General features: G+C 46.4%; 2 protein-coding genes across 2 annotated transcripts; one reads left to right on the forward strand and one right to left on the reverse strand.

The window, feature by feature from the left end:
* Window positions 1-210: 210 nt before the first annotated feature.
* LOC137847266 (uncharacterized) lies at window positions 211-3,327 on the forward strand. The gene has a single exon (XM_068665560.1). It carries the CDS (start codon window positions 261-263, stop codon window positions 2,181-2,183), a length of 1,923 nt encoding a protein of 640 aa, XP_068521661.1. The 5' UTR covers window positions 211-260; the 3' UTR covers window positions 2,184-3,327.
* A 7,492-nt stretch (window positions 3,328-10,819) lies between these two features.
* On the reverse strand, window positions 10,820-12,449 carry LOC137847209 (olfactory receptor 14C36-like). The gene has a single exon (XM_068665490.1). It carries the CDS (start codon window positions 11,841-11,843, stop codon window positions 10,857-10,859), a length of 987 nt encoding a protein of 328 aa, XP_068521591.1. The 5' UTR covers window positions 11,844-12,449; the 3' UTR covers window positions 10,820-10,856.
* Window positions 12,450-12,817: the final 368 nt, after the last annotated feature.

The following is a 12,817-nucleotide window of genomic DNA, read 5'->3' on the forward strand; positions in this document are numbered from 1 at the left end:
GCTCAGGTTCAGGCCTGTCGCAGTCACGGTGTACAGGACTACTATTTAGATTCAAAATAGATGTGATTGAACCTGATCCAACTACACCACCTGACCTAACACCATACATTACATTTGATATACTGCAGTATGGAAGTAGAAATATACCCAGTGACACCATAACACCTCAGAACAAAAGGAGCCTAAATTTATCTACCTTAGTTTTACAGGGAAACAAAATATTTTCAAAAGATGAATGGAGTTGGAATGATTCTCTAAAAATGGCTGAACTTCAAGCCACATCTGGCCAGCTAATACAAATTGGTTGTCGAATAACTAATGGATCCACTTATAATCGGCCTACTGAAATTAAGACAGTATACACTGATTCTACTAGACCACAAAATTATAGTACTGATTGCACTAAAATAACAGAACCAAATTTTGATTGCTGGTACAATTTTACTTTCACTAAACCTATAATTGTGTACTGTCTTTGGGGTTACAGAGGCACAGAAATATTATTTGAATTCATGGTTAATACAGAAACATCATCGACTACAAAGGATAAGAAGCCTCTGCCTCCGCAGATATTTGAAAATGAACCAACTCAGCCCCCCATTGGTCTAACTCCCTCCATCTTCAAAACAGGTCCTTACATAATTAAAAATGTGGGACAACAACAAATTCTCTTTAACCCTAGTTGGTCCCTAAAAAGGGTAGAGCTAGCGCTGCACATTAATATCTCCGAAATTAACTCGAAATGTACCACCTTTCTGAGAACTGCCTACACCGGCTGGTTAGCATGGTTACATGGACGTTCTCTAAAACAATCTCAGCGCGTGCCACGGGATGCAACTGGGTTATTAGGGACAGGATTAGGTATATTAAACAGCATTGATGCTGAGGTTTTAATGAGTAGAGTAACTGCTACTACAGATGACCTAAGGAAATTGGAACAACCAATAAAATCATCTTTATTGGCTTTAGGAGCAAATCAATGGCTTCTATCAGATATTTTACCCCATTGGGAACAAATTGAGGAAAATGATCATCAATTAATTGTAAATGCCCTTGGAAAAGCCCAAGGCAATACCTCCCTTGCCTTGAGCTGTATCCAAGCGCAGTTATGGATACAATCTGTAGCAGCAGCTATTATTAGAGAAGGAGAAGGAGGAACTTTGCCCACTGAAATTCGAAAATTGATTTGGGATAATGCTTCAGAATTTGAAAAAGAATTTCAAGCTTGGTGGCAATTAGTCAACTTTACCCATTATGCAGAAAATGATAAAATTGTTGCCTTTATACTTACTATAAGTAATGCCACCGTATACAATGTATATCCAATCATTGCATTAGGACTCAATCATAATGGAACTATACTTTATCCTAAAGAGCATAAAGTATGGGCCCATCAAAAGGGAGGAAAGTGGCAAACAATTGATGTAAATGCATGCATTGTGCGTGAACAAAAAGGTTTCATCTGTGAAAGTAACACACTGGAATCTCAAGACATTTGTCTTGACACTGAGCAAAATATTTGCCACTTTGAGATACATCCTAATGAAACCCTTGAAACTGTACTTATATATATTGGGAAAGGTTGTGTTTGTATGAGAACTCATTGTGATTCTATAGTCGTAGATGATACAGTGGTAGATACCAGTAATCACTCTAATATTTGTGTTTGCAATTTTACCAGAATTCTAGGATGTGATTTTAAATACTCAGCTCCTGTCACTTCTTATCAACTTATTGCATCTAATTATATTTTGCTTCATGAACTGCTGCCTACTCCTATTGGAATGAACCTCACCTTGGTGAAGAAATTGCTGGTACATGAGGACCTGAAGCAGCTGATGACACAAGTCCGAGAAAATGGACAAAAGACTCTGATTACTGTCCACCATGATGCACAAGAAATACATCGAGTGATGGAAAGAGTGAAGAGAGATGAGAGACACCGTTGGTGGGACACTTTGTTTGGATGGTCGCCAGCTGCCAAAGGAATCTTCAACAAGATGCTTCACCCTGTTATTGTTCTGCTAATACTCACTGTATTGTGTTTTATACTGACAATTAGTTTGTATGTTAAACTCTGGTTTATGATGAAACGTTTAGCATCCCTACACAATGTACATACACTCGATAAACCTCAAACCGAGAATGTATGTGATATCCCCGACATATTTCAACTGTCGTGAAGCTTGAGTGACTATAGTCACGGGGTGGATTATGTGGTGTAAATGCCTGAAGTAACTAGGAAAATAAAACTAACATTCACGTTTTTAGGGAAAAGGTACAGCTTTGAAGAGGCTTTCAGGGTAGGACATAACTGCATTATCTGAGCGTTCCCTAGGCTCCCAACCTTAGATGCTATCGCGCTGGGGAAACTTGGTGTGCTAGCTCTAAGGAACACCACGGAGCGTGGAGTGGAGTGGAGACACCACGGCTAGGCTCTGTGATCAGGTGGGACCTCGATTGTTCTTGTGCACAAAGCAGCACTTTTTGCCACCCTAAGCCAAAGACCTGTCATGTTTTGACAAATGCTGTACCCTAGTGTTCTTTTTGCTCATTATAATATCATTATAATACCAAAACACACCTCCATCCCAAAAGCTACCCGCCTCCAAGGTACGACCACCCCTCACTGAGCATGCGCTCTGAATTTCTCGGAGCCTATTACTTTAAACGGAGACGGGAAAACTTTACACCAATCATAACTAAGATATGCTTGACTAGAGCCACTCAAGCTCCACCTAAAAGATAGAAAATAATATAAATTGGCCCAAGAGAGAGGGGATGTTAGGGAAGATACCATCGTCAGGGGAGATACCATCCCGAGGACATACAGCATCCTTAGGACCTCCTGACTCCTGGGATCAGTCGACGGGCTGAGCCTCTCTTCCCCCCCCATTGGGACGCCTTTGGGTGAGATCTGAATATTTGCTTATAAATCTCTATATAGAGTCTTTGATCCTTTCAACGCGTTTATTTCTAGGCTGTGCACCCATAACACCTATAACACCTGTAACACCTGTAACATCTATACCATCTATAACATCTATAACATCTGTAACACCTATAACACCTATAACATCTGCAACACCTATAACACCTGTCACATCTATAACACCTATAACGCCTGTGTATTTCATGCATATTAGCTTGCTTTTGCAGACAGTCACTATCGCCGGCAATCCAAAAGAACCTGATTATCTGTTGCTGTAATAAACCATACTTGATTGCATTGTGATAGCTTTCATTAATGCGACTTGGGTGAGGGTGATTATCCGTGATAATTCAGTGTTCTGAATCTAACCAGACCCCCAGACGGTTAATGCATTGTTGGTGAATGTCTGAGTGGACCCCCAGGTGGTTAATACGTTTTTGGTGAATGTCTGAGTGGACCCCCAGGCGGTTATTACGTTTTTGGTGAATGTCCGAACGGACCCCCAGTTTTGGTGAATGTCCGACTGGTTCAGTACTCTGAATTCAAACGGGCCCGTGACGGTTAATCAGCTACACCCCTTTAACGCGACACAAGGTCATGTGTATTGGTCTGCCTGCTAAATCCACACCCCTGAGCTCTCATCACCAACACCAGGGCAGAGCTCCTTGCGTTGCTGCTGCTCTCACACAGTAATGTCTGCTCCCCTCCGTGCCTTACAAGCTTGTCCAACCCTGGCTGCACTCCTGTTGCTGGCTGCCACTCTGCTATCCAAAATGAGATTTCTGTAACCACACACAGACCTCTGGTTCCTTCTTCTCTTCTACATCCTGTACCCATCAGTGCACTGGCACTTCAGGGAGATGCCCAGGAATTCTGATTTCCCAAAAAGGATCACAAAATTATAGAATAATTGAGGTCTGAAAGGACAGGTTTGGAGACAGTATTGATCCATACAGTGACAGACCTCCAAATAGACTGTGAACCACAAGGCTGTGAGCCCAGCTGTCTGGGCATGTTCCATTCCGCCTCACTGGCTCCTCATTCTGCCCAGGCTTCATCAGCATCTCTGTCAGAATCTTATGGGAGACAGGTGAAAAGCCTTTCTGAAGACAAGACAGACAATATTGCCTGCTCTCCCCTCATTTACCAACACGGTCTTTTCATTGGAGAAGGCTATCAAGTTGTTAAGTCACTACAAAGCCTTGGTGAATCCATGCTGACTCCTGATCTTCCATGTACTTGGAAATGTTTTCCAGGATTAGCTGCTCCATCACCTTCCCAGGAACCAAGGAAAGGTTGTCTAGCCTCTATTTTCCTGGGTCTTCTTTGAAGGCAGGGGTCACATTTGCCTTCCTCAGCTCTGCTCTTGTCCTCGGAAAGGAGGTTCAGGGGAGACTTTACCACACTCTGCAATCACTGTAAAGGGGCTACAGTGAAGTGGGGATCAGTCTCTTCTCCAAGCACCAAGTTATAAGAGGAAATGTCTTTAAGTTGTGCCAGATGAGGTTTAGGTTGGATATTAGGAACAATTTCTTCTCTGAAAGAGTTGTGAAGTATTGGAACAGGCTGCCAAAGGAAATAGTTGACTCATCATCCTTGGAGGTCTATAAAAAAACATGAAGATGTAGGGCTTCATGACAAGTTTTAATGGTGGACTGAGCAGTGCTAGGTTAAAGGTTAGACTGGATAATCTTAGAGGTCATTTCCAACCTAAATGATTCTATGATTCACTGATAAGTCTGTGCTCTGGGCTTTTGGGTATTGTTTGGAGTCTGCCACTTGTGCCATAAAGGTTTGGCTGGCTCATAAACAGGAAGGATGAGAGGGAAGTCCTAGCACAGGTGTGGCCATTGCTTGACAGCAAAGAGATAAAAGCAGGACATATCCAACCTCTCTAACCTTCACTGCTCTCTGCTCTGCTTAGACCTGAGATGTGCAATGTGCCAACACGTGCATATCCTGGTAATATAATCTTCCTGTAAAGTGTTAGGAAGAAATTAATTTTTGTAAAGTGTTGCAATTTTTTTTCCTTTACATAAAGGGGGGGGGGGGAGGGGGGGGGGAGTGTCATATCTCACTGCTCCATGTATATCACCTCTTAAAAAATGATAATAACTTGTAGATGAGTATTAAAAAAAATCTGAAATTGAAGTCATCTTACAAATTTATTCCATTAAGGACTTTTCCACATACATTTCAATTTGGCCTAACCATGTCCTTCAGGGCTTGATTCAGCTGCCCACACAGATATTGCTGCTGCCTCAAGTATACTCTGGCATAGCTGGAACCCCTATTTGGGGCTAGGATATGACACAGGACCTTCTGTCTTCAAAACACGTGTTTGGAGTCCCATAGGAGATATTCAGGATCAATACCAGTTCAACAGGACGAGGGGGAATGGGCTAAAGTTGCACCAGGGGAGTTTTAGGTTGGACCTTAGGAAGAACTTCTTTACCGAAAGGGTTGTTAGACACTGGAACAGGCTGCCCAGGGAAGTGGTGGAGTCACCATCCCTGGAAGTCTTTAAAAGATGTTTAGATGTAGAGCTTAGGGATATGGTTTAGTGGGGACTGTTAGCGTTAGGTCAGAGGTTGGACTCGATGATCTTGAGGTCTCTTCCCACCTAGAAATTCTGTGATTCTGTGATTCAGTGACTTTTCTTTCAGAGAGCTCTCTCAAGACATAACAGGCAGAGGAAGAAGAAAAGAGAGATAGGGAGAGGCAGAGATACATCTTGTGTTCCTATGACCACAGTAGATCCTGCAAAGAATGATTCTATATTTGAAGCAGTGGTAGAAAATTCAATTCATAAACTAAGGGTAGGAACTTAACAACCAGTAGGAAGCCTCTGGTCAGCTCAATCTCTGGAGCTGACAGACCAGCAGCAGTAATAGGGCTGGGGACAGGGCCTATGAGGTGACTTCTTCCTGAAGCAGCTGATGTCTCAGCCCTTGCCTCCTGGCTGACATCTGTGCTTTTCAGCTCACACCTGCCAGCATCCCTGATAAGGCAGCAGAACATACCTGCTTGGCACACTGGTTGTGAGATGCCCTCTGTCTGAGAGCCTGACAGGCCCCATGCAGGAAGAGGCCTTGGGTGTAGGTTTTCAAGTCCCTTCTGCCTGAGCACGTGGTCGGACAGCAATGGGCACACAACTTGGTTATGTCTACTTGAGAAGCTGGAAGGCCAGCAGCAGGGATGTGGCTTTGAAGGTCCTGCTGAGGATTCTCTGGTGGTGGGAAATAGCAGGAGAGAGCCAAAAGTGGGATAAAGTGCTGCTTGGAAGGAGAAGAGTGGGCATGGGGAGGAGGAAATGTCACTGAAGGGGTAGTGCTGTGGGACCTGACATCACCCAGAAGGAGTCTGTGGTCAGCCCGTGCCACTGTGTTTCAAAGGACAGCCAGGGAGGGTGGGCAGATATCAGTGAAAGTAAGAAAATGCCAGGGTGAGAGCAAGGGGGAGAATTAAAGTGTGTGCCTAGAGTCTGCAGGGAGAATAGGGCAAGAATTGGACAGTGCAGGACAGCCTGTGGTGGAGAACACTGACTACACTGGCAAGGCTGTAAGGCCCCAGCACAACCAAGGGCTTTGTCCCCTTGGCTATGGCAGTTGTCTCTGCTACTGAGGCTCATGAGGACAGATGCTGTGCTCATGACACTGGGGCCTTGATGCCTCCTTGCAACCCAGTGGGGAGGCCAGCAGGTGTCGTAGCATTGTCCTTCACACAGCATCAGAAACCCCACATCCCACTGCCCCTGAAAGAGCCCTGAGCCATGGGTGAGGGACAGGACCTCCCTGCCCAGGGGCTGGGGGCCAGGGCTTGGCCTTTCTGCTTCACCAAACAAACCAAGGCCTTTACTCAGCATCAGAGTCTCCTGCCCAGTGCCTTTGCCTACCTGCAATCATGGCCTCCAATTGTCTGCTCTAACAAGTCCATGGGGAGGCTTTGTCAGTAATGACCCTCACTGGGGCCATTAATGCTCCTAGACTCTTCAAAGTTTCCTTCTGACTTTTACTTCTCCTGCAGTTACATCATTCTCTTCTCACTACCTGAAGTTTATGGACTCAGCATCAAGTGCACCATGGGGCTCATTACCATTCAGCCATTTTCATCCTGTCTTCCAGACTTATACAGTTAATTAGTGAGGTTTCAATCCTGCATTTAAAGAGGAAGTTTTCAATGACCACTTTACAGAAAGCATTTTCTTTATTTAAGATTAGTTTCCATTAGTTTTGAGTTTTGCAAAGAAGTGCTAGCATCATTCTCTAGGGGTCATGGATCCAATGTGCGTCCAAAGGAGGTCTATATAGGTGAAAAATTTGGTTTCAGTATTTATAAAAAATATATAAAAAAGAAACAAACACCAACAAAATGAAAAGAAATAAACAGAAACCAGAGCCCACAATGGTGAGCCAACTCCAAGTTGCCTCCAACGAGGTGCACCATCCACAAGGGATGACTGTACAAGAAATTTTTGACATAGAGAGATAGAAAATGGTAAAAAAGAAATACAGAGTTGACTGCAGGGATGATGAGAAGGACTACTGAAATACAGGCAAGCTCAACCTCCCCAAAATCCCTAGGAGCAACTGGGTATATGAGAAGCATTTAAATGAGCAAAGAGCAAGAGCAAGTGGAGGGGAACTCTGCAGAAGAGTGGAAAATGCACATGTTCACACACTCTGCTGGAAAGGTGACTTCCATCATGGTCTGTTTCGTAAGACCACATAGAAATACCTCAAAGACTGAGGAGATGAAGTGCAGTGCATAAGAGAAATTCTGGCAATGCAAGTACAGGGGAAGATCAGTATTTGTCTCCTGCTGTAATATGCATTCTGAAATATGATAATTTTGATGTCATGGGAAACCTTTCACATTGTATTAAAGCTATTCAGTGATTTCAGCTGACTGTAATGTGCTGCTGGTGGTGAAATGTTTGAAATGCTTTAAAAACAAGTAGGTAGTACTCAGGCCTACAGCAATAAACTGACAATTTTCTGTCCTGCATGGAGCTGTGATGCCACAAAACCCTCCCTGCCCAGGACTGTTCATGCCACCCCTCACTCCTGGCACAGAGAAAATCTGTGGTTTGTTGACCTCTCCTGCCTGTTAGAGCAGAGAAAAACAGAGTTAAGATTGTTCCCTGAAATGCTCCATCTTTGAATGGGTAAATTTGTGACAATCATACCTGTACTATCTGCCTTTCTTGGTGGGAATATTCACATTTTCTGTCTGTGTAGTGATATATATATTTGTATAGCTACAGCTGTAACTACAGCTATATGTGCAAGTAAAGGTAAATGTATATACAGAGTTACACGTGTACACATGGATAACTGGGAGAGAGGCAGGCAAGTGGCTGTGATTCTACAATTTTTCATCACCTGAATTATCAGGAAACCAACCCAGCAATGATGGGTTTGCTGGCTAAGTTCAGGTGGGGCTCGATGGATGAAGAGGGAAGGCTCTTGAGACAGCCAGGGTCGGAGCTGCCAAATGGGGAACAGCCTATAGCCTGGGCAGGGCATCAGGGTGTTCCCAAAGCCCAGGCCCACACTCAGGGGGCCGTGGGTGTGTCTGTGCCCATGGGTAAGTGCTGCAAGGGAAGCACAGAACACTGGTGACCTTCACAGCAGAACAGGCTGAGGTGGGAATAGGATGGGGCCAGGTGTGTTGCCCAAGGCTCTGTGTGTGCTGGCAGTGGTGTGGTGGCTGTGAAGGTGCTGTTCCCTGTTGGAGTTGGTTTGTACATGCTTGGCTGTGTCCGTGCCTTCTGTGCATCTGTGCGTCTGTATGAGACTGTGTTTGTGTGTGCACATGGGTTGGGAATTCAAGGCCAATTTCTCCAGGTTGCTGATACATTAAGAATGTGGGCTAGAGCTTTGGACCATTCTTGAGAGCCCTATTGACAATAAGCTGGTGACCAGAGCATCAGGACATCCTCAGCATGCTTCTTTTTCCTGTGGGGCTTTTTCCACTGGTCTCAGCTTCCTTCCAATCTTACAGATGGACCGAAGCTGAGGAACCCTGTGTGGGGTGACATTTGGGTAAGGGACAGCACGTAGGTTGGGGGAGACTGTCTCGAGGACATGTGCTGCACTCAAGTACTGAAGGACAGCAGCAAGCTCACATGGCTGCTGGGTCGTGCTTCCATCAATGCAAGATCTGACAGAGGATTCAAGCCTCCCCTTCAGGAGGCAATGGCATTAAGAGATGGGGAGTTTAGGTCACCAGTCCTTCTTCAGCCACTTCCCAGGCACAGTGGTGCATTGGGGAATGACCTTATGGCTCTACATGATGAGCATGAGTTCGGGTACCCACAATCCAGACCTTGTCTTGCATTAGGTGAACACCAGTATTTGAAGCAACTTCTAGCCAAGGTCAGCTCCCATCTGATCTCTCCCTATCCCTCCTCTCACATCTCCAGCACTTCCATGTCTCCACCTCCCCATGTTCCCCATAGGGCCTTGAGCTGGTGGTGGTATGAGTAGACCAAGCATGCTGTGGTACCCAAGAGATGACTGCACACTGGCTGTGCTGCACAGGATAGACCCAGCTGGATCAGGATCACTGCTGCTAATGCCCTTCTGAGGGGTCAGTGGCTGTGGCAGGTGCTCAGAAAGGCTAGGGAACATTTCCAAGGACACTAGATGTTTCCAGGTGTCTCCTTCTAGGTCCAGCTGGTGGTACTTTGCTGAGGGCCACAGGAATCCTTCTCCATCATCCCTTCCTTGAGCAGATTGGTCTCCCCCAGAATCCCACACTGTAGAGTACTTCTTTTGCTGTGGACATCTAAAGTTGGCAGTATCCCTGTGGAAGGTTCCACCTTGGGTGATCTCTCACTTTGTGGGGCTTCAGTCACTGCCCACCCTGGCTCACAGAATGGCAATAAGCTACTTGTCTTCAGTTCCAGCTGGCTGAAAAAGGACCAGCCATTGGCCAAAGCTGAGCCAACGAGCAATGCTGGTTGTGTCTCTGTGACAGGATATTAAAGAAAGGAGAAATTCTACTGCACAACAGCAGCTGGGAGAGAGGAGTGAGAACCTGTAAATAGGATCAGCCCTACAGACACCAAGGTCAGTGCAGAAGGAGGACAGGAGGTGCTCCAGGTGCCGGAGCAGAATTTCCCATGCAGCCCATGAAGAGGCCCCTCGTGGAGCAGGCTGTGCCCCTGCAGCCCATGGGTCCCACAGCAAAGCAGATCTCCATGCTGGAGCCCGTGGAGCAGGTGGATGTGGCCTGAAGGAGGCTGTGGACCATGGCAAGCCCCTGCAGGAGCAGGCCCGGGGCTGGAGCTGCAGCTTGTGGAGAGGAGCCCATGCAGAGCAGGGGCACTGAGTGACCGTGAAGGAGCAGCAGATACAAAGCATCATGGAGTGACCACAGGCCCTGTTCCCCTGCACTGCTCCAGGCAGGAAAGAAAGTACAAAAGGGTGGGGAGGAGGGAAGCTGTTTTTATTTTGTTTTTAGATCCTCACTGCACCACTCTGTTAGTTAAAGCTCAATAAATTATCCTAATCTCCCTACACTGAGTCTGTTTTGCCCATGACTGCAATTGGTAAGTGTTCTGCCTGTCCTTAAAAAAAAAACTGGAGTCCTTTTCCACTGTGTTTTCTCTGGCTGTTCCTTTGAGGAGTGGGCGAAAGCGCGGTGTGGTGGAGTTCAGCTGCCCATCAGTGTGAAACCACCACACTCCTCAGACATGTTATTGGCACGAGCTTTGAGAGAAGAAGCATGACTTCAGGCAGTCAGTTGGGGAGACCCTGTTTTATTAAGCAGATGCAAAGAGAGAGAACTGACAGAGCAGTTTCATTCCTCAGTGGACAGTAGATATATAAAAACCATTTTCCTAAGAAACTAATGAATGGGAATGTCAATGAAGATAAAAGTAACATTAATGATCATGAAACAAATACCCAGGAAGTCATTTGTGGAGAAAGAGGGGTAATTTATCACTTTTCAGAAACATTCCTGAAATCATTTTCCTAATGGCACCCTTGAGCTCCTGGTTCCTCATGCTGTAGATGAGGGGGTTCAGTGCTGGAGGCATCACGGAGTACAGAAATGACACCATCAGGTCCCGGGCTGGAAAGGAGGCTGAGAAGGGCTTCATGTAGGCAAAAAGTCCAGTGATGACAAACAGAGAGACCACAAACAGGTGAGGGAGGCACGTGGAGAAGGCTTTGTGCCGGCCCTGCTCAGAGGGCATCCTCAGTACAGCCCTGAAGACCTGCACGTAGGAAAAAAAAATGAAAAAAAAGCACATGGATGCTAAAAAAGCACCAATCATAAGTACCCAAACATTCCTGAGGTAGGAATTTGAGCAGGAGAGCTTGAGGATCTGGGGGATTTCACAGAAAAACTGGTCCACAGCATTGCTTCGGCCCAGTGGCAGTGAAAATGTATTGGCAGTGACCAGCAGAGCATAGAGAACCCCACTGCCCCAGGCAGCTGCTGCCATCTGGGCACAAGCTCTGCTGCCCAGGAGGGTCCCGTAGTGCAGGGGCTTGCAGATGGCAACGTAGCGGTCATAGGACATGATGGTGAGAAGGGAATAGTCTGCAGAGAGGAAGAATAGAAAGAGAAAGACCTGGGCAGCACACCCTGCATAGGAAATGGCCCTGGAGTCACAGAGTGAATTGGCCATGGCTTTGGGGACAGTGGTGGAGATGCAGCCCAGGTCGAGGAGGGCGAGGTTGAGGAGGAAGAAGTACATGGGGGTGTGGAGGCGGTGGTCGCAGGCTACAGCGGTGAGGATGAGGCCGTTGCCCAGGAGGGCAGCCAGGTAGATGCCCAGGAAGAGCGCGAAGTGCAGGAGCTGCAGCTCGCGTGTGTCTGCAAATGGCAGGAGGAGGAACTCGGTGATGGAGCTGCTGTTGGACATTTGATGTCTCTTGACCTTGAGGCTCATCTAAAAGGAAGAAAAAACAACATTTCTGTAGACATGATATATAAAGGAACTTTTCATCATTGTTGCAGAAATTCACTCAACTGCAGAATAGGGCTTGGTGTATTGTGTATGTTTCGTGTATTTTTTTTGTACTTGTCCTACACACCTGAGAAGTCCTTAAAGGTAGAAATCCTTGGTGTACTGCCCACCAAGTAAAATCTTGGGGGTCCTGCAAGGCAAAGGGACTGTCCCTCAGGGCAGTGTGCAGACAGAAGTTGTATCAATCAGTCCTGGTCTCAGCTGCCCCATGCAGGCACCTCGGGAGGTTGGTCACACTTAGGTGTTCCTCTGAATAGACCCTTAATGCTACTGACAGCAGAGGAATCCAGGTTCAAAGTGCGCATCTCCAAACCCCTCACCCACCTCATCATATCTGAGGAGGATCTCAGCACTCTGCTTTTCCCAAGGGACACACAGGGATCACAGCAGCTGCCCATATACAACCATTCAGCAGCATTTGTATGGCCTCAGGACTGACGTGTCTTCTCCATGGGGCTGTTAGATAACACAGAGCTGCTAGGGCAGAGTTGTGCCCTTCTGCATGGCAGCCTGCAGCCCAGCAGAAGCCCCACGTAGAGTCAAACGTCGTTAGATGTGATGTCCTGAACAGAGAGCCAGCTCATTTCCAGCCACACAATCACTTCCCAGAGGCCCAAAAGTTTGGAAGAAACATTGATGCTTTTTTCATGGACATACCTGAGCGACAGGAACATCATCAGTATTTGAGCTGCACCTGAATTCTCGTCCCCAAAACTGCAGTGAGTACAAAGCAGCTTATAAAATTTCAATGATATTACGGCTGGAGATCTACGCTCGATGAGAAAGGAGACCAGGAGATTGCTAAGGGGAAGGGGTCTGCACTGCAGGGATGGCAGGGAGGTGCCCAAATCCCCCCTCCCATGTTGCTGCTGGGAGAAGCTCCCTCCCACCCTCTG

Source organism: Anas acuta, chromosome W (assembly GCF_963932015.1).
Source record: "Anas acuta chromosome W, bAnaAcu1.1, whole genome shotgun sequence".
Classification (NCBI taxonomy): Eukaryota; Metazoa; Chordata; class Aves; order Anseriformes; family Anatidae; genus Anas; species Anas acuta.